At 54.8% G+C, this 22176-nt stretch overlaps 1 protein-coding gene across 2 annotated transcripts in view; it reads left to right on the forward strand.

The window, feature by feature from the left end:
- Window positions 1-5071: 5071 nt before the first annotated feature.
- ABCA3 (ATP binding cassette subfamily A member 3) overlaps window positions 5072-22176 on the forward strand; it is a 32867-nt gene continuing 15762 nt past the window's right edge. Inside the window, exons 1-12 of one of the 2 annotated variants that reach the window (XM_032704054.1) lie at window positions 5072-5119; window positions 9774-9875; window positions 12721-12985; window positions 13823-13950; window positions 14087-14252; window positions 16514-16773; window positions 17462-17578; window positions 18147-18267; window positions 19139-19312; window positions 19977-20158; window positions 21284-21430; window positions 21720-21849. In XM_032704054.1, the coding sequence (XP_032559945.1) occupies window positions 9822-9875; window positions 12721-12985; window positions 13823-13950; window positions 14087-14252; window positions 16514-16773; window positions 17462-17578; window positions 18147-18267; window positions 19139-19312; window positions 19977-20158; window positions 21284-21430; window positions 21720-21849 (1744 nt within the window). In that variant the 5' untranslated portion in view covers window positions 5072-5119; window positions 9774-9821. The remainder of the gene's footprint in view (window positions 5120-9773; window positions 9876-12720; window positions 12986-13822; window positions 13951-14086; window positions 14253-16513; window positions 16774-17461; window positions 17579-18146; window positions 18268-19138; window positions 19313-19976; window positions 20159-21283; window positions 21431-21719; window positions 21850-22176) is intronic. The other variant, XR_004359907.1, reaches the window with a different exon arrangement.

The following is a 22176-nucleotide window of genomic DNA, read 5'->3' on the forward strand; positions in this document are numbered from 1 at the left end:
GGCTGGGGAAGGGGAGGCATTACCTCGACGGACAGATAAGATCATTTCCTGAGCCAGCCAGCACCTTTTAAACAAGTTAAACCCTGAAGCCAGGTATGGGATGGGCAGGACTGGGGTTTCTGGACTCAGACAGTCTGAAACAGCAGGATGGATGTCCCCACTGGGGCTGCCCCTTGGGAATAACCCCATGGGAGATGGGGGTGACAACAGCCACCAAGGGAAAGTGGTAGAGAACAGAGCTGTGATTTCAGAGACAGAGATGCCAGCAGCACGGATGGGGATGGCAGGCTTGGCACAGGGGCTTGTTCTTCCTTCCAGGGGCTGATGGGAGAGCTCAGAGAGGGACAGGCCCCAGGCAAGAGTTCCCTTGCTGTTTGATCCCTGCTGCCTGATTCCTCACTGCCTGATCCCTCAATGCCTGATCCCCACTGCCTGATCTCTCGCTGCCTGATCCTTCTCTGCCCCACTGTCCTTTTCAGTGTCCCGTGGATTTCTCCTGCGTCCCTGCTCAGTCTTCTGCACGCTCCCAGTCTTGGGTGTGAGCTGAGTCACTGTGATGCCACTGCACCTCATTGCAACATCTCCCATCATCTGTTCTAGGAGCCATGAGGAGCCTGTAAATAGTTTCTTTGGCAAGATTTTTGTTTTGATCTAATGGCTCAGCTTCCTTCAAAGACAGGCATGGAGAGGCACTGCGTGAGGCAACAGGGAAGGTCATGGGGAGAACTGTAATTGGGGAGGATCAAACTCAGGCTCGAGCAGGAGTGTGGGCGGGTGGCTCAGCCGGGGCTGCCACGAGGCTCTGGCATATCCCCACAGGCACTGACTGTCCCAGATCCTCCCCAGCCCCACAGTCACCTGTGAGTACTTGGCTGGCTGCTGGCAGCATCTGAGACAGGACCAGGGGCCTGGGATGGCACAGACCCAGGGTGAGACCTCCACCCTGCCATTCCCATGGAGATCACAGCAGGATCCTGTGCAGCATCATGACATGGGATGGGGGAAGACAAACCAGGAAAGGATGAGCCCTCAGCCAGGCCATGCTCGGAGGGAAGGCACGTGCCATCCCCACACCCAGCTGACCTGCATCATCCACGTCACCAAGCGCACGGGCGGCTCTGCTGAGGGACAACAACTTGCTAAGCTGGGCCAGCTCCTACCTCCGAGCCCTGTAATGAGCTTTGCTGGGAGATGCTAAGGAGATGAATGTGAGCAGGGAACCTTTGCTGTGGTCTAGTGGCTCCTTGGTCACCCCGGGCAGACAGGCTCCAGCTCCACTGATGTGTGTGGAATGAGCTGGGGGAGTGCAGGGACACGGCTCCTGCCTGTGGCTCTGCAGATGGGCACCGAATCCAGGCATCTCCCACTGCAGCCCTGTGGGCGATGGGACCTGAGCACGGGCCAGGCAGTAAGAACTTCTACTGCAGTCCCCTGTCCAGGGCCAGACCCACAGCAGGGACTTGCTCCAGGTGCCCTGGAAAGCCAAAGCTCAGTTTTGGCCGTTGCCAGGAGCAAAGTCACCAAGGCAGGGAGCAGGGTGTCCCCTCCCAGCTCCGGCTGTGCAGTCACGGAGCGTCACTCTGTTCACACGTGCCTATTTTTAACAGCAATGCTGCTGATTCCTGCTCCCTTACCGAGACAGCTTCACCCGTGCCCTGGTTCTCAGCTCATTTCCTCCTCTCCCGGGGCCAGCCAGGGCCTAGCGAGTGGGTACGAACACCCAAGATGAAAAGATCGGGTGGGAACGCTGTCTGCAAAGCAGTCATGCTCTAAGCCATCACTGCAGCATTCAGCTGAGCAGAGACCAAATTATAGAATCACCAAATTATAAAATCATTTAGGTTAAAGAATCTCTCTAAAATCATCAAGTCCAACCATTCCCCCAGCACTGCCAAGGCCACCCCTGAATCATGTCCCTAAGTGCCTCATCTACATGACTTTTGAACACTACCAGGAACTTCACACTTCCCTGGGCAGCCAGTTCCAAAGCCTGAATTCTTTCTCTTTATCACATGGGAAAAGGCAGTGACTGGGGGCTGCCCCTCCCCTGTCTGCTATTGCCTGGGGTGGCTGAGGGTCATCAGAGCACCCCAAATGCCCCCCAGCACTTCTCAGCCCCAAGCAGCCGCCCGAGGGGCACCTCGTGCCCCATGTTCACACCGCAGAGCTGCCTCGGGCCGTGGCTGTCATTGTCCCCGTCCCCCCTCCCCACCCTCTTCTTCCTCCTCCCTCTCCCGCACTGTGCAAACTTTCCTCCCTTCGGTGTTCCCAGCACCAGCAGCTCCTTCTCCTGCCAACTTGGCACCGGCAGCGGGAGCAGACGGGGCTGGGCAGGGCTGGCACAGCGGGCAGGGCAGGCGGCCACAGGCCACCGCGACCCCGCTCCGCTGCCGGCACTTTCATCCTTATCTGCAGCGTTCCGCCCGGCCCCTGGAGTGGCCCGGGAGCGCCGCGTTCCCACGCACGGGAGCTGCTCCCAAAAACCAGGGCACCAGGGCAGGGCCGGGTGTGGAGTGCTGCCGTCCGGGAACGGGATGGGCAGAGAGACGGGCACCGGGAACCGCTCACACGCACAGCCCCAGACAGAGTGTGAGCCCATCACGAACACACACAGCCCCCTGCATACACATGGGCCCCTTGTACACCCACAGCCACTTACACACACCCGGGGGCCGACTGGGCACATGTGAACATGTGTGTCACATCTGTGCACATGAGCTGTAAATAGTGCATGTGCACACAACTGTGCACTCACACAGTGACATGGGTGCACACACCTGCAATGCCCTGCACACACATGTATGGCATACATGCAATGCCCAAAATGTGCGTACACGCACACACAGAGAATTTACACCCGGGGTGATGTATACACACACCCCTCAGTGCATACACACTGACAAACACACGTGTGCACTCACAGACACATGCAGTGATACATGCATGCAATGCACACAAAGGGTGACACGCATACACGTGCACACACACATAGCATGATACAGACACAGAGGTGACACACATGTGCATACACACAGGATGGCACATGCAGACACATGCACACACATACACATGTGCACACATTCACACAGCAGTATGCGCACACACATACACAGCACGATGCACACACATATATGTGCCCACACACATGTTCACATGTGCACACACACACGTGCACACACAGAGCATGATGTACACACACCAACACGTTCACACACACGTGCACACACATACACAGAGCATGATGCACACACGCACACGCACTCACACTCACACACACACACTCTCTCACACTGTCACACACACACACACACACACTCAAACTCTCACACACACACACACATGCTCACACTCACACACACACACTCAAATTCACACACACGCTCACACTCACACACACACACTCAAACTCTCACACACACTCACACTCAAACTCACACACGCTCACAATCACACACACACACGCTCACAATCACACACACACAAACTCTCACACACACTCACACTCAAACTCTCACACACGCTCACAATCACACACACACACACGCTCACAATCACACACACACAAACTCTCACACACACTCACACACACACACTGTCACACACACTCAAACTCTCACTCACACACATTCACTCTCACACACATGCTCACAATCACACTCACACCGTCACACACACACACACTCAAACTCTCACACACACACACGCACACTCAAACTCTCTCACACACACACACACACGCTCACAATCACACTCACACCGTCACACACACACACTCAAACTCTCACTCACACCCACACATTCAAACTCTCACACACACGCTCACAATCCCACTCACACTGTCACACACACCCAAACTCTCACTCACACCCACACACTCAAACTCTCACACACACGCTCACACTCCCACTCACACTGTCACATACCCCCAAACTCTCACTCACACCCACACACTCAAACTCTCACACACACGCTCACAATCCCACTCACACCGTCACACACCCCCAAACTCTCACTCACACCCACACACTCAAACTCTCACACACACGCTCACACTCCCACTCACACTGTCACATACCCCCAAACTCTCACTCACACCCACACACTCAAACTCTCACACACACGCTCACAATCCCACTCACACCGTCACACACACCCAAACTCTCACTCACACCCACACACTCAAACTCTCACACACACGCTCACAATCCCACTCACACCGTCACACACCCCCAAACTCTCACTCACACCCACACACTCAAACTCTCACACACACGCTCACACTCCCACTCACACCGTCACACACACCCAAACTCTCACTCACACCCACACACTCAAACTCTCACACACACGCTCACAATCCCACTCACACCGTCACACACCCCCAAACTCTCACTCACACCCACACACTCAAACTCTCACACACACGCTCACACTCCCACTCACACCGTCACACACCCCTAAACTCTCACTCACACCCACACACTCAAACTCTCACACACACGCTCACACTCCCACTCACACCGTCACACACACCCAAACTCTCACTCACACCCACACACTCAAACTCTCACACACACGCTCACAATCCCACTCACACCGTCACACACCCCCAAACTCTCACTCACACCCACACACTCAAACTCTCACACACACGCTCACACTCCCACTCACACCGTCACACACCCCCAAACTCTCACTCACACCCACACACTCAAACTCTCACACACACGCTCACACTCCCACTCACACCGTCACACACACCCAAACTCTCACTCACACCCACACACTCAAACTCTCACACACACGCTCACAATCCCACTCACACCGTCACACACACCCAAACTCTCACTCACACCCACACACTCAAACTCTCACACACACGCTCACAATCCCACTCACACCGTCACACACCCCCAAACTCTCACTCACACCCACACACTCAAACTCTCACACACACGCTCACAATCCCACTCACACCGTCACACACACACAATGTTCACTCTCGCTCTCGCCCCGCCCGGCCCGGTCCCTCCCCCGCGCGTGCGCGGTGCGGGCGGTCCCGCGGGGGGGCGGGCGGGGCCGGACGGAGCCGGAGCCGCAGCCGGAGCCGCCCGGCCCGGTGAGTGAGGGGTGATGGGCACGGGGGGGGCGGCACCGGCTCCCGAGGTGATGGCACCGGGGGGACGGCACCGGGGGGTGCGCGGGGCCGCGGCTTCTCGGGCGGTCGGCGGGGTGGCCCCGCCCGGGGCTGCGGCAGCGCTGGGGCCCTTGGCCCGGCTCCTCCCGCTGCCGCCTCCGCGCTCCGGCCCGGTCCCGGCGGTGGCTCCTGCGGAGGCTGCGGGGCCGCGCGGGGGGGAGGCGGCGCCCCGCGAGCTCCCCGGGGATGCTCGGCCGCGCTCGGTACCCGCGCCCCGCAGGCATCCCGGGGCACGCGGGGCAGCCCTCCCGGGGGAGGGACACGGGGGCTGCGGGGATCGAGGGGGCACCTGCCGGCCCCGCTGCGCCCCGGGGCCCGGACCGAGCAGGTACCGACCCTCGGTATGGGAAAGTCGCTCATGCCGACACAGACACTGAGGGGCTGGAGCGTGTCCAGAGGAGGGAACGGAGCTGGGGAAGGGGCTGGAGCAGCAGGAGCAGCTGAGGGAGCTGGGGGGGCTCAGCCTGGAGAAAAGGAGGCTCAGGGGGGACCTTCTGGCTCTGCAACCCCCTGACAGGAGGGGGGAGCCGGGAGGGGTCGGGCTCTGCTTCCACCCAGGGACAGGACCAGAGGAAACGGTCTCAAGCTGCACCAGGAGATGTTTATATTGGATATTGGGGAAATTTCTTCCCCTACAGGGTAGTCAGGCACTGGCACAGGCTGCCCAGGGCAGCGGTGGAGTCACCATCCCTAGAGGGGTTTAAAAAACAAGTAGGAGGGATCCCCCCTCCCCAGATAGGGACATGAGAAACCCAGTTGTTAGGCTCCAGACCTTGTTCTTTTGTTAAATCCATGATGCCACTGAATTTGGAGAGTTTGCTTTTTTACAGGCAATTGGAAACTCACTCGGCAAACCAGTGCCGGTGTTCGTAGGGGAAAGAGTTTGACCAGCTCTTGCAGCAGCTTTGTCCTCCCTCTCTTGCTGCTGCCCCAGCACAAAGGCTGTTACAGACACAGCCCTGGAGCTCATCAGGCTCCCCATGCCCACCGACCCCCCCTGTGCCCCACTGCAGGGCAGCAGCCCACAAACCAACCCCTCATTCTGCAAACAAGACCCACCCCCAGCACTGTTTGTGTTTACTTCTTTAAAGCCTGAAGTTCCTGTCTGGGGAAAAACCAGATCTGTAGGGCATTGGGATTTGGGTTTGCAGAGGGCTGCGAGGTCACTGGGCACTCGGTCCCTGCAGCACCCAGCACTGCTGGGCTTGCAGCCTCCTAGAAAGTTTTATTGCTGTTTGCACAACCAAGGTGAGGTTTTTACGGTCTGGCTGTTTGTTGTGACTCCCACATCTCTGTGAACGGTGAAAAGGAGAAAACACCCCAGCAAGAGAGTGGCTGGTCTGGTGGCTGCTGGCCCTGGTTGTTCATTGCAGGACCAGGGGCTTTCTGGGTGCTCCCAAGTCGGAAATCACTCTCTCTTCCTGAAAACACTGGCCATAAAAAGTGGCTGCTTGTGCTTTTAATTTCCAGCACAAACACTACGGGGAGCAGAGAGGCATTTCCTTCTCTGGCGGCAGCGTGGAAACCCCCCTGGGACTGACAGGCCTCACCAGGGGTGTGATGCCACCACCCCGGGGCACTGGGGCACCGGGTGGTCCTCACAGGGTCACAGAGGTGGAGGCACCCGCAGGGTCTGCAGCTCGTCCCCCGGGGGTGACACGGGGCCTCTGCAAACCAGCAGGAGAAATGCCGGTTTTATATAAAAAAAGGCAACGTCTGCCATTTCCAGGGCTTGTTTCTATGGGAACGGGACATCAGAAGAGCAGGGATGCGGCATGTGCTCTAAAATAACTGCCAGCTCCCAGGAGCACGTGGCCTTTGCTCGGCCCACCCGGCCCTTTCCGCTGAGAAGGCAGCCAGGCATGGCCAGATCCTGGCTGGAAGTGGGTCAGGAGGTAGGATGCTGGGGCCTTGATCCCTGCCAATCCTCAGCCTGTCCTCGTCTAAATCCACCGGCAGGAGAGCTCCGGTCCCGGCTGGCAGCTGGTGCTGCCACGTTACCCGGCACAGCTCGGCACTGCAGCAGGGGCTGGGGGGCCCCCGTGGTGAGCACCACACTGGTACCCACCCGTGCAGGCTGTGGGCAGGCAGGACGGCTCTCCTTCCTCGCTGACCTCCCTGGGGATGGCCAGGGCGAGTCCAGGATCACGTAGTTAACAGACCCTTCCTCCTGCTGCAGTCAGGTGTGGAGAGTAGGGTGTTTCCAGTGAGGGGGAGAGGAACTGGGTTGTTCTCCCTGAAGCTGATGGTGATCGTCTCTCTCTTCCCCCGAATCTTTGTCTGTGCCTCTTGCTGGGAAATTCAGTCTCATCTCATCGTGCTGAGGTGAGGCAGGAGCATCAGTGGAGGGGACAGCCCAGCCTGCTACCGTGTGTCCTCCTGCCAGGCACCTCCGAGGTCATCGTCAGCCATCGGTGCACAGCCGTCCTTTCCTGCTGCAGGTGGTCCCAGGCATGGACCGTGGGCGCTGCCTGAGCTGCCTTTGGTCATGGGCATCTTGGGGCTGATCCGGGCTGCACCTTCCAAAACAAGTTTTCTCTTTTGGGTTGAAAAAAAAATCGTTTCTGTGGATGCCCAGAGCCTGACCATTGTTACTCTCAAATCTGGTAAGAGTAGCCCTGTTGTAACTGAGCTTCTTCCTCCTCTTATCCTCCAGCGAATGAAAGTCCAGAATGAGTTTTCTTGGAACACTTAAAAACTTGGAAAACATTTATTGGCAGTAATGGGGTTTCTGTCTTTGCATAGTGTTTGTGTTGCCCAAGAGCTGCTTGACATTTTCCCAGCAAAGCACCGGCCCTGACGGCAGCGTAAGACCCGCGGGAGCGGCCAGGGGGGCAGATTGTGTTGGAGGGTGTGGTGGAGTGAGCAGGATTTGGGACCTCTTGTGAGGGCAGCAGCCAGCTCCAGCCTGAACTGCCACATTCATCCTCTTTAAAGTGAGCCAAAATTTTGATTCCCTTGGTATGCTCTGAATTCCCTTCATGGGGGTGTATGAGGAAGGTTTCTGCTCCTGGGGGACTCATTTGGAGGTATTTCGGGTGCTGCTGTGTGGGGTATGGGCATGTGTGGGGCTGGGAAACCTGCTGAGGGGTCCTGTGGCAGAGTGTGGGCAGTTCTGTTTGGGCACATGTGGACCAGAGGTCAGCTGGAGACATGGTACTTTGGGATGAGCTTTGCTAAATCCCTTTTGCTATTCCTTTCCCACTTGCGGGAGCTCTGATGGACTTTTCTGGGCTGCAGCAGCAGATCTGTTCTGCTTTTTTCCTGCCTGGAGGAAGATCCTTGAACACAGATGTCCCTGCTGTTGTGGGAATCTGTCTTCTGCGCATGGAGTGGCAAAGAGAAGGTGGTTTTTTTGTGTGCTCTGAGAACACACCTGGGTTTTGGGCTGGGGCTGGGAAGGTGTGTGCCAAGGCAGGAGAAGGCTCCTGGAGGGCTCGAGGAGCTGGTGGCAGAGGGCAGGTGAGGTAGATGGGTGTGGCTGTGCCCGCAGCCCTCCGTGGTTCTCAGCCTGCTCTTGCTGCTCTCCCGGTGTTCACCGTCACCACTCCAGGAGCTGAGGTTGGGGCTGGGTCGTGGTGGAGGTTGGTGAGTGCTGACTGCATCCAAGGAGCCGATACTATCCCAGACAGGGCTGGAAAACGTGCTGTGGAGCATCTGCCAGGGTGTTGCTGATGAGTTACGTGTCTGTCCTTGTCCCTGTGGCGCTTTCAGTGCTACCAGGCTTTGGAGCTGACCCCAGCAGGTGCCTGCTCAGTGGGCACTGCTGTGATCCGGGTTGGCCCTGTCAGAATTTGCCATGCTCAGGGGCTGGGGCTGCTCGGCAGGGGTGCCCCATGTCCAGCACCGTGGGCAGGAGGCTCTGAGAGTGCCAGGGCTGCCCCTTCCTCCTCGGTGCCGCACTCCGAGCCTGAAATCCCAGCCCATCTCGTGGTGGGACAGCAGTGCTCCGTCAGGAAATGCCACTGCAAATGGAGACAAAAACAACTTGGAGCCATGGCAGATGCTTCCCAAGAGGGGGAGGAGGCAGTGGATTGTCCTCAAGCACAGACCTTCCCTTGCGACAGACCTTCCCTTGCACTTCTCTGCCCTTTTCTGATCCTCGCCTCTCCGAGGAGAGTTTCTGCTGGGAAAGCACCGAGAACGTTGCAGAACCAACCCTTCTTGTGGCAGGACGTGGAGGCACAACTTGAAATTTTAACCCATCCCAAAATAATGGGCTGCCAGGGGTTTGATGGCCTTCCTTGGGCTGGTGTTTGTGATTTTGTAACACTGTGCTCCCGCAGCTCAAGGAAAGCTGTTCCTGCCTCCTGCTGGGAAGAACCCTGATGCTTCCCTCCCTGGGAACAGCCATGCCAGAAACCACAGGCTCTGGCTCTAAGGTGTCATCAGGGACTTTTGGAGAGAGAACAGAATGGTTATTTTGCCTTGTTTGGGGCCAAACCAGCTGCTGTGACACCAGGCTGGAAGCAGGGAGCTGCCCTGGGGCTGGATGGGATGCTGGATGCAGGATGCTGCCCTTCTGCCACCCAGCTCCACCAGTTCCTGGCACTCACAGCTCTCTCGTCTGTTCCAGGGTCCTGCGGAGCGGCGGTGGTGGCACTGGGCCCCTTCTGATGGGAGGATGGTTGTGCTCAGGCAGTTTGGGCTGCTGCTCTGGAAGAACTACATCCTGCAGGTAAGGCTGGCACCGTGCTTGGGGGCTGCCTCTGACACCGCTGACCGGGGGTATATCACAGCTTGCCTGGGGTCTGGCTCCTCCAGCAAATCTCCCCCACGGGCCCAGAGGATCTCTTGGAGGAAAACTGGGTTATTTGTGCCTGTGGTGTTGTCCTGCTTTTGTGCTGGGAATTAAGGGCAGGGCTGTGTGCTCGCTTTCCCTGTGCCCAACGTCCCCCTCCTGTACTCTGGCCATGAGCTCAGCTCCCCGTGTCCCAGGACAGGAAAAGCCAAGTACCTCCCGTGCAAAGGTGAGTTTTTTGAGCTGTCTCATTGCACACCCTCCTCTGGTGGTGCCGCTGCCTCCAAACCCACCAGGGCCCTGGTGTTTTTTTTTCCTCCATTACTTTCAGAAGCAGCTTTTAGGGTTCTTAAAAATATAAAGCTGCTCCCAGCCCTCCTCCCTGGATGGCAGCTGGGTGGTGCTGAGGGATTTTGGGACCTTGGTGCCGGCAGTGTCCCGCTGGCACTGGCCATGGCCGCAGCGCCTTTAAGTGGATGTCCCTGGGCGGATCTGCGGCTCCGCCGGGACCCGGAGCCAGCCCTGGCACAGCGCGGCGGAAGAGGAGGGAGCAGAGGTGGCTGCCGCCCGGCTTTACTCTTTCAATTACCCTTCTGCAGCTCAGCACGGCGCTGCTGTAAAAATAAACCAAAGGAAGAGGGAAGGGCTGGCTGGGCCCGGCCTCTCCGCAGGCACTGAGCAGGGAGCAGGGCTGGGAGGAGACCAGGGCCGGCAGCAGGGATGATTTGCTCTGTGATAGCCAGGCCTGCAACCCCCCCCCGGTGCACCCCCCGCGCTTCAGGACAGTCCCCCATCCCCTGTGCAGGGCGATAGCATCGTTTTCTGGGTGTGCCTCAAGGCGGGGACTTGTCTCAGCATGTTTTCCAAGGCCACAAGCTGACTCAGATCTGCTGTGCCGGGATACAAACATAAATCCTGCTCCTGATGAGGGCACAGAGCTCCCAAGCCATCCTTGTCCTGCTGAGGGGACGATGCTGGGACACGTGGCTCACCCGGAGCTGGGGCAGCCCCGGCCAGGCGGAGGTGGTGATTATGGATGAGTATTCCTGTCACCTCTGAAATACACGGCTTAAATGACTCCTGGCAGGGCTGGTGAATGTGTATTAGGGGGCAGGGAGCTGTTCTGGAGCAGTCCATGAGATGGAGAGGGGTTTAATACAATAGTAAATCAGTGGGAGGCAGCTGGGCTGCCAGGGCTGTTATAAAACCATCCGGCATCTGCAGTGTTCCCTTTTACAAGCGTGGCTGTTGGAAAAGCTCCCTTTTCCCTGCCTGCCCAGAGCAGGCTGCTCCTCCCATGGGAAGCCCCAAGAGGGGCTTTTGGCTTTGCCAGTGGATGCTGACAGCCAAGGTGATGGCAGTGTGGCTTTACACCCCTATACCCCTCCTGACAAACCATCCAAGGGCCCGTTCACCCCGGCTGCTGTGGGGCTGTCTCTCTGGAATGGCTGGGCTGTGCTCAGGGCTCCCTTCATACCCCACTGGAGACTGTGCCCACCTGAGCCTGCCCACTTGCTGGATAAAATCCAGTTGCTGAGACAGCAAAGTTGTGAGAATAAAACTCTTGGTGCTCCTCCTGCCTGGTGGTGCTCCTCTTTCCAGCCTGGCAGAGGGGAGGTGGAAAATCCGTGTGTCTTGTAAAGCCTGAATTAGCCAGAGCCCTCAGAAGAGGTTAATGCTGCTGCTTCTGCTCTGGGCACATGCTCTGAATGAGCAGAGGTGAATCCCTGTGGCCAAGGACATCTCTGGGCTGTCACTGCCCTGACTGAGGCTGGGGGTGCTGTGCTTTCTCGTGCCTGGGCTGGGGTGAAGGGAACTCAGTTTGCAGGAGGGAATCCCAGAATGATTTCAGTCGGAAGGGACCATCTCATTCCAATCCCCTGCCATGGGCAGGAACACCTTCCACTAGACCACATTGGTCAAGTGACCCCAGTTCCTCTGTGATGGATGAGCAGTTTTAAATGCTAATTAACCTGTGTTGGATGCTAATGAAGATGCATTGGTGGTGTGTGTTATTAGCTAGTGGGAATTTGGGAATTTTACAGGAAGGGTGGCCCTGGGGGAAGCCACTGGAGGGTCATGCTCTGGCACAGCTGCTGTGTTCTACTCTCTGGGCTTGAGTTCATTGTCCAGTTCCTTGAACCTCAATTAAAAAAACATAGTGAGCCACAATGTGTAGTGCAGGCAGGGCTTAGGGTGCAGGCTGAGCCTGTGGGTATTCTTGCTGTGCTGCAGTGATCCCAGTCCTATAGCCAGAGGCTCTGCCAGGCCCCATCCTGGGATGCAGATCCCATATCCTGCTGCCTGCAGCTGTTCAGCTCCAACAGGAAAAGCTTCACTGGTTCCAGCAGTGTTGCTGCACTCGGCAGAGCCCCAGGGCACAGGGAAAGGACAACCAACCAACTGGGATCATTCAACCTGGCAGTATGGTGGGGGAGGCTCTAATGGAGGGTGGTCTGAGCCAGGGAGGTGCTTAGGGTAGGGGACACCTTGGCTGGAGAGTCATGAAGGTTGTGGGAACCAGTGCAGAATCATTCTGGGGCTCTGGAAAAACCCAGGCTGTGAAACCTTGTGGAATGCAGGATGCTACTGCTTATTGGTGTTTCCGTGCCCTGAGCCTCTTACTGTGCTGATCTACCTTCTGTGTTTCCATCTTCTTTTTTCTCTCTTTATATCTGTATATACGTATAGATATCTATGTATAGAGAGGTATCTATATAAAGATACATGATATATTTGCTATACATCTCTCTCTGTTTGTCTCTCTTTCCCTGCCCTGCAGAAGCGGCAGATCCTGGTGACCCTCATCGAGGTGTGCCTGCCGCTGCTCTTCGCTGCCATCCTGATCGCACTGCGGCACCGGGTGCACTCCGTGAGCCACCCCAACGCCACCCTGTACCCCACCCAGTCCGTGGATGACCTGCCCAGCTTCTTCTCCTCCCGGCACCCCAGCAATCCCTGGGAGCTGGCCTATGTCCCCTCCAACAGCAGCGCCGTCCGGAGCATCGCCGAGGCGGTGGAGAGAGCGCTGCCCATCAACATCCGAGGTCAGCGGGGCCGGGGCTGCTCCTTCCTCCCCAGAAATTCCTAGGAATTGTTATTCTGAGCCACCTGGTCTAGTGGAAGGTTCCCTGCCCATTGCAGGGAGTTGGAAAGAGATGAGCTTTAGTGTCTGTTCCAACCCAAACCATTCCATAATTCTGTGATTAGGAAGAAATTCTCCCCTGTGAGGGTGGGGAGGCCCTGGCACAGGTTGCCCAGAGAAGCTGTGGCTGCCCCATCCCTGGGAGTGTCCAAGCCCAGGTTGGACGGGGCTTGGAGCAACCTGGGCTAGTGGAAGATGTCCCTGCCCATTGCAGGAGATAGAATGGGATGATCTTTAAGGTCTTCCATCCCAAACCGTTCTGTGACTCTGATTCTAAATCCTGATGCTCTATTCCTGGGATACATAATTTTTTTCAGAACTTCAAGGCAATGGTTTGATTTTTTTTTTTTCCACTAAAACAACAGGATTTTGGGTTGATTTTTCATGGCTTTTTTTTCAGTTTCTGTCTACAAAAATATCACCCTAAAACAGTTAAAGGAAGTAGCTGGCGCTTCCCTGAGAAGGAATATTTTTGGAAATCTTGAGGCATAGAAAATTTTAGCACTTGGTGTTCCAAACTGTTAGGATTTTCTCTGGAACAGCTGACTCCTGCTCTCAAAAAGGAGGGATGTCTCCATGCCCAGGGTACGGTTCCAGCATCCCGTGTGACTCCCCTATGTCTGACAGCAGGCACAGAGCATCCCTCATGTCCTGGACCAGACCGTTCTGATAGCTGAGCATGAATCCATGGTGTGTTGCCGTGCCTTGTTCCTGCATCTCCATGTTTCTGCCTCCACAGCTCAGGGCTTTGCCTCAGAGAAGGACTTTGAGGAGTATGTGAGGCTGGACAACCGCTCTGGCAGCGTCCTGGCCGCCGTGGTGTTCCGGCACCGCTTCCCGCAGAGCACGGCCCCGCTGCCCCTGCAGGTGAGTGCTCAGGGATGTGTGAGGTGTGGGGACACACCCGGGGTCACCTGGGGTCACCTCGGTGTGTCCCACCTCGGTGTGTCCCACCTCAGTGTGTCCCACCTCAGTGTGTCCCACCTCCGTGTGCTCCCCGCAGGTGGAGTACGAGCTGCGCTTCAAGTACAGCCCCAGGAACGCGCCGCGGAGCGAGCAGACGGGGCTGAACCCCAACCTGGACCGGGACTGGCACACCAGTTACCTGTTCCCGCTCTTCCAGCTGCCAGGGCCACGAGAGGCCAAGTTTGCCGATGGAGGGACACCAGGTGAGGTCACCCCCCTCTGGGGCACGGCCAAGGACAGGGCGGTCACCTGCCAGGCACAGCTCAGCCCCTGCCAGGGGGTCACCGAGGCTCTGAGCCTTTAAAGAAATAGGCTCAGACTAATTTTAAATTAATTTTAAATTAATTTTAAAATTTTTAAATTTAAAAAGAAATTAAATTTAATGAATTATAATGAAATATTTATTCATATTTATGCCAGTACTACATTTACAGAATATCTAATCTTAAATGCACTATAATAATATGCATAATATATAATATACAATATACAATATAGAATAATATTGTTATAATACAATACTAGATAGAAAATATAATTTTATAGCTTATATTTTTATATATATTATTATATGTTATGTATTATATAATTTATAAGTACAAGCCAAACAAATACTTACTTATATTTATATAAATAGTAAATTTATATAAATACAGACAAGTAATTCAATAATCATTTATATAGGTATTTATATTAAATTTTTATAAATGTGCGTATAAATCTATATAAATACAAAAATAATTAAATTGTTATATATTTATATGGACATTTATATTCAATTTCTGTCAGTGCATATATAAACAATTCATCAAATAATGACATATTTAAAAATAGTTATGTTAAATATTAGTTAAATTATTAATTATTCATTATGTATTTGATTTTTATATTTATATATTCTTATATGTTTATTTTATTCATTATTTAAATTTAATTTAAAATTAATTTTATATGTTTGAATTATTCTTTATAATTTAAATAATATTTAAATATTTACACTTTTGTTATATTTATTATCTATATTCTTTATTTCAATTTTATCCTGTGACTTCACAGGCACTGCTGGCCTCTGGGCACCTCTGCTGGATGAGAGGGCTGGATGAGAATAAATTTTAACGTACATAAATTGTTTTAAAATTTAATGTTTTTTCCATTTCTAATTTAATGGAAATTTTATTTCACGATCCAAACTGCCCAGTGTTTATTGTGCTGTTTAAGCGCTTGAAAAGTAAGTAGAGCAATTCTGTGGTTTGAGGTGTTTAAGGGCAGCCAAACCACTGGCAGAGCAGGAGCCAGAGGGGACACAGTTGGAGCTGGCGCTGGCTTAGGACTGGATTTCTTGGGAGCTTCCCCTGCGGTGGCAAAGGGGGTATTTCCCTCAGTGGAGTTTCTCCCTTCATCCATATCCAGGGAGAGTGAGAGTGTGAGGAAGTGGGCAAACAGGTTGTGCTCCCAGTGTGTAAATAAACCTGAGCCCCAGAGTGTTTGCTCAGTAAATGTGTTCATATCAAACGCTGTTCCCGATCTCATATTCCCACTTTTATCTCCTCTCTCGGGGTCATTGTAACCAAGGGACTTTCAAAATGCTCATTTCGGGTTTTTTAAGAGAATTTGAGTTGTTCTTCAGGTAACACCTGGCAGCAATCCCTCTTAAAAAGAAACTATTTTAAGTTTATTTTGTTAATTAAAGCTGTGTCAGGGCAGGGTCAGGTTGGATCTCAGGAAAAGGCTCTTCCCCCAGAGGGTGGTTGGCACTGACCAGGCTCCCCAGGGCAGTGGGCACGGCCCCAAGGCTGCCAGAGCTCCAGGAGGGTTTGGACAACGCTCTGAGGGACAGGGTGGGATTATTGGGGTGTCTGTGCAGGGCCAGGAGTTGGATGGATGATCCTTGTTGGTCCCTTCCAGCTTTGGAGATTCCATGATTCTATTGGGAAATTAAAATTCTTTTCACTGTTTTCTAATGCATAAAAATTTAAGCCCCACGTATGAGTCACAGGATATATCCTTCCTCCCTACAGCCTGTGGAGTATCCTGTATTCCTTTGGTTTACAAAGAAAAAGGTGACTTGTGGTGGTTGATGGTGACAGAGAATCTCCCCCTTATAAAATCACAGCCATACTACAGGACATGGTGTAAACTGAGTTTTCCTGCCAGCTCCTTCTAAATGATGGTTATGAGAGAGTGGTTTGGTCTAGTGGAGAGTGTCCTTGGGCTAGTGGAAGTTGTCCCTGCCCATGGCAGGGGGTAGAATGAGATGAGCTTTGAGGGCCCTTCCAACCCAAACCAGTCTGTGATTCTGTGAGTTGCTGTCCATCCTTCCCCAGCCCCGCTGTGTCTGCATCACAGTGATGCTTTTTTGCTTTTCCTCCACGCTCCATTTTTGGTCCCTGTTCCTCTTCCCAAGGGCTGTCTCTCCCTCCAGAAGCCAGACCTGTCTCTATCCCTGTGTGTTCTTGCCATGCAGGTTATCTCCGGGAGGGTTTCCTGGCGGTGCAGCACGCCGTGGACAGGGCCATCATGCAGTATCATGCCAGTGCCAGCTCTGCCAGCCTGCTGGAGAACATCACAGTGGTGGTACAGCGCTTCCCCTTCCCCGCCTACGTCAACGACCTGTTCCTCTTGGCCATCCAGAACCAGCTGCCACTGCTGCTCATGCTCAGCTTCACCTACACCTCGCTCAACATCGTCCGCGCCGTCGTCCACGAGAAGGAGAAGAAGCTGAAGGTGACCAGTGGGACATCTGGGTGCTCCCCTCCCTCTGTGGCGTTGGATGATGCCTTTAAATTAGGAACAAAATCCCTGTTGGGTTTGGAGCCAGTGCAGGAGGTGGGGATGGCAGTGGATTAACGAGCCCCAGGGAGGAATGTTGCTAATCCTGCTGCTGGGATGAGACTTGGCTCTCCTCGCTGTGCAGCCGAGGGTGTTGGACCACAGGGATGGTGTTTCTCCTGGACTGGGAGAGAGGGAAACACTTGTGGGTTCCAGAGTTTGTGGATTCAGGACTTCAGTGTGTGGGAAGGAAGATTTTTGTCCTTTTGAGTGTAGAGCCCCGTGTGTGCGTGTGCTGTGGGGGCGGCTGGGGCTCAGCTGTGTGGTTGCAACAGCAGGGCTTAGTTTATCCCAGGTACTGGGTGTCCTGCCCGCTACTGGGTGGCCCTGGTGGCACTGCTGGCACCCTGCTGTGGGTTTGGGCTCAGCTTGTCTCTCTGGGGACATGTTCTGTGGTGGTGGCAGCCCTGTCCAGGGAGGTGGGGACACCACGCCAGGCTGGTGGCTGTGCAGGGACCACTCTGGTGGCACCTGGGGCTGCCACCTCCTCGCTTGTGCTGCGGGGCAGAGCCACCTCCAGGTCGCCCTGGCCATGCCTGGGGAGCACAGGAGCAGCCCTGGGTGACACCGTGACCTCCCGCAGGAGTACATGCGCATGATGGGCCTCAGCAACTGGTTGCACTGGAGCGCCTGGTTCCTCATGTTCTTCCTCTTCCTCCTGGTGTCCGTGTTCTTCGTCACCGTGCTCTTCTGTGTCAAAGTGAGTGTCTGTCCCCAGACCATGAGCTCTGTGCTGGCAAGGCACAGGAGTGACAGAGCTGCTCTGCCATAGGACTGTCCTGGTGTCCCAGGGCTCCTCCGAAGGCTGGAGTTGGCCTTTTCCAGAGCGAGGTGGGCAGTGCTGCCCCACAGCTGTGTTCATGGCGGGGGGTCTCCCTCGGAGGGGCCTGGGGCTTGGAAGCCCCATGAACACTGTGCAGAGCAGGACCACCTTCCTACAGCCCTTGGAGGGACTTGGGCTCTTCCCTCTGCATGTGCCCACACCGTGGGAAGCAGTAGGGGGCTGCCCAGGTGCTGGCCAGGCTGTCCCCTGCCCCTTAGACCCCATGTCACATGAAGGCCAGCTGTATTTCCTTCCTCTGGAGTGGTCTGGGAGTTTCTGGGTGTTCTCATCCATCTCAGTTTGTCTCTAGCCCTCGGAGAACATCGGGTCTGGGTGTTCTCATCCATCTCAGTTTGTCTCTAACCCTTGGAAAACATCGGGTCTGGGCTGCCTGCACGTGCTGCAGTCACGGCTGGCTCTGGAGTGACCCAGATTCTCTCGGCAGGTGAGCGAACAGGGAGCGGTGCTCACCAACAGTGACCCCACGCTGGTGTTCACCTTCCTTGCCATCTTCTCCATCTCCTCCATCTCCTTCAACTTCATGGTGAGCACCTTCTTCTCGCGAGGTGAGTCCCACCCTGGTCCCTCCTCGTGTTACTGATCACTTCCACATGTGGAGGGGAGGGGTCTTTCTTCCCGTTTTTGGCTACCTTTTCCACACAGTGGGTGGGAGGGGATGTGGGTGCTGTTGCTTCCCAAACCAGAGCAGGTCCAGAGTAGGCTACAAAAATGCTCCAAGGGCTGGAGCCCTTCTGCTCTGGAGCCAGGCTGGGAGAGCTGGGGGTGTTCATTCTGGAGAACAGAAGGCTCCAGGGAGACCTGAGAGCCCCTTGCAGTGCCTAAAGGGGCTCCAGAAGAGGTGGAGGGAGACTTGGGACAAGGGCCTGAAGGGACATGACAAGGGGGAATGGCTTTGAGTTGAAATAAGAGAGATTTAGATTGGGAGATTAGGAAGAAATTCTTCCCTGTGAGGGTGGTGAGGCCCTGGCACAGGTTGCCCAGAGAAACTGTGGCTGCCCCATCCCTGGAAGTGTTCAGGGCTGTGTTGAATAGGCCTTGGAGAAACCTGGTCTGGTGGAAGGTGTCCTTGCCCATGGCAGGGGGTGTGGAACAAGGTGGTCTTAAACGTCCCTTCAAATCCAAACCATTCTGTGATTCTACGACAAGCTCATGCCTTAGGGCCTCGTGCTGCTGTCTTGCGGCCCCAGGACTCTGTGCTCTGGGGTGTGCAGGGCCTTCTGCAGCTGCCCACCATGGGGTTGGGAGCCAGATGTGGCTCCTGCCGTGCTGTGGGACATGGGCTTGTCCTCATCCTGTCTCCTTGTACCCAGCCTTTGTGCCAAAGGCTGGAATCTCCCTGGATGGAAGGCTGGTGAGGATACTGGGTGGCATCACCGTGTTACTGACGTTTTCCCTCCCGCTCTTCCCTGCTGGCAGCAAACGTCGCGGCTGCTGCTGGCGGCTTTCTCTACTTCTTCTCCTACATCCCCTACTTCTTCATCTCGCCCCGCTATGACCTGATGTCCCACAGCCAGAAGCTGGCATCCTGCCTCATCTCCAATGTGGCCATGGCCATGGGGGCACAGCTCATCGGCATGTTTGAAGGGAAAGGTGAGCAGCACCATCTGTTCCTGGGGAGGGAACATCCTGTCCCTGGGGAGAGGAGTCAGCCTGATTTTCTGATGGGATGAGACTGGCTTGGTGGAAAGACGTCGGGGAGAAGCACTTTCCTGCTCCTAAGGAGAGCAGGAGGGTGAATTGCTGATTGCTTCCACACCAGGGGAGCCTCTCCGTGCCCCTGGGCTGTGCAAAATGCCATCATCACTTTAATTACCAAAGGAATTCTGTTCTAATGGATAGGAACCATTGCATTTCCTCCTTCCTGATATATATCTTTAATTTCTTTAATTAATGAGTCTGCTGTTGGTTCCAGCAGAACCATGCATTTACAAAGTGCTGGCAGTAGACCAGTGGCTGTGGTGACAGGGGTGATGCTGGAGAAGGGATCATTTCATCCCAGGCAGCGGCAGAGAACGGGGTGGAAGGAGCATAGTGGTATGGAGGGAGCATGGTGGGGTGGAAGGAGTGTGGTGGGATGGGGAGCCTCAGGGTGTCAGTGCTCTTTTCCCTCCATGCATAGAAGGGATTGTAGAGCTGTGCAGGTGCTCGTCATTATAGAGCTGGGAACTGGGAGAGGGGATGCTCTTTGCCAGTCCTGGAGAAGCCTGTGTCCTGCTGGGGATGCAGAGGTGGCAGTGCCCCATGTGCCTTGCAGGGACTGGCATCCAATGGAGGGACCTCATGAAACCCGTCAGCGTGGATGACAACTTCACCTTGGCCCAGGTGCTGGGGATGCTGCTGCTGGACTCGGTGCTCTATGGGCTGGTGGCCTGGTATGTGGAGGCCGTGTTCCCCGGGGAGTACGGTGTGCCACAGCCCTGGTACTTCTTCCTGACGGTGAGCTCTGCTTACACCCCTTCCCTGGGCTCCAGGGGCATCATTTGGGGATGGTCACCACTTCTGTGCCATGCAGTGGGCTGGTCTGATGTATGACAGTGGCACCATCTGGCCTCCAAAGTCACAGTGGCTGCAGCATGTCCTGGCTGGAGGCTTATGCAGCTGTAATTTTTTACTGCCTATGAAGGTCGTCTTGGCTTTAAATCTTTGTCCCGACACTTCCTGGCATGCAGGGTGTTGTTAAATGTCTCCATGCCCAAGCAAAGGCATTGGAGAGAAACCTCAAGTGTGAGCAACCAGATCCAGTCATCTGACACCCCCTTGAGCACTGCCATCCACTGCCAGCCCCCACGTGCCAGGGGGTGGGTGATGACTGTCACCTTGTCAGCTGAGCCACCCTCGCTCTGCCAAGCCAAACGCTCGACATCACCTTCAGCAGCTACAGCTGTGGTGGGCACTGTGGGGAGCAACACAATCCCTTTGGATCCTGTGGCTGGATCCCTTGTTTGATAGAGAGGCTTTTCCTCCTCCCCTCTAAATTCCTTATCCCAGCATGGTTTCACTCCAGCATCTCGCTCCCTCTTGCAGCCAGGCCGGGGGAGTGGAGATGCAACCATCTGCCAAAAGCCGATTTTGCATCCAGGAGCTGTTGAATTGTTATTTCCACAGGGATTTAAGGTCCCAAACACTTGATTTCATTCCCAGAGAGCCAGATGAAAAGAAAAAAGGCTGTAACTGCAGCAGGTGGACTCCAGGCTGTTTGTATTTAGTGTGTGTCAGAGGTTTTGGAGGGAGTGATCATCCCTCTCATGGGCTCTCTCCTGGGCTTCTGCCTGAGTGATTTTACTTCTCATTGAGATACTGACCTTTTCCATGGGGGTGAAGATGGAGAAAGCTGCTCTGTAACCCTGGGCAGTGCTGCTGTAAGGGAGAGATAGAGGAAGGAGGCAAGGCAGGAGGAGCTGTCCCATCCTGTCTGCCCTGCCTGGTTGGCAATTCCCAGATTGAGGAGAGTGGTCTGAAAGATCCCTAGGAGATGTCTGTGGGAGAGGAGGGTGGCCAAAGCTGGGGAGAAGAGATGGGCTCTGCCTGTGCCTGAGTTCTCTCTCTCCCTTCCTCCATCAGCCCTCGTACTGGTGCGGGCGGCCCAGGACTGTCGTGGGGAAAGAGAAGGAGGAGGAGGAGGACCCCGAGAAGGCCCTGAAGAGTCAGTACATTGAGGAGGAACCTGCTGACCTCGTGTCAGGCATCAAAATAAAGCACCTATCCAAGGTACCCACTGCTCAGCAGGGCACAAACACACCATAATGTTGGTTTTGTAAAATCTGCTGCCTGCTGGGGACAGCGGGTAAGGCTGTTCCCAGAGCTGGCTGCGTTTTTTGGTGGACTGAAGTGCTGGGTACTTACAGGTGCAATGAGATCTGAATTTAACCTGAATTAGAGCTGTTGTCTACTGCAACACCCTGTGAGCATCCCAGTGGATGCTGGGTGGAGTGAGGAGGTGGATTCCCAGAGCACTTGCCTGGAGTACAGCATCAACTCATTAATGTGATCTCTGCAGGTCTTCAAAGTGGGAAACAAGACAAAAGAGGCAGTTAAGGACCTCACAGTGAACATGTACGAAGGGCAGATCACTGTCCTGTTGGGACACAATGGTGCTGGGAAGACCACCACCCTGTCCATGCTCACAGGTAGAGCATCCTGCTGTGGGGCTTGTGTGGGGCAGGGAAGGGCTGATGGCTTGGCCCTCAAAGAGGAGCTGAACCTCATCTCTGAGGTTGGGGAGGGGTTTTTGCTCTTCCCTGGAGCACCTTTGGTTTGCTGAGCTGTTGGCCAGGCGTGCTGGGTAGTGAGAGGGAAATGAAGGGAGCATGGGGGTCCCTGCTCAGCCCTCTACAAGAGTGGGATCAGCTAGTGGGGGAAATGACGGCCAGTCTTTGTGCCCTGAGAAGACACCAGACCCACTCTAGGATGGGTTTCTATAGGCTTTGCCATGATAAGGCAGATAAGGTAGAACT

The sequence above is a fragment of the Chiroxiphia lanceolata genome, chromosome 16 (genome assembly GCF_009829145.1).
Source record: "Chiroxiphia lanceolata isolate bChiLan1 chromosome 16, bChiLan1.pri, whole genome shotgun sequence".
Lineage (NCBI taxonomy): Eukaryota > Metazoa > Chordata > Aves > Passeriformes > Pipridae > Chiroxiphia > Chiroxiphia lanceolata.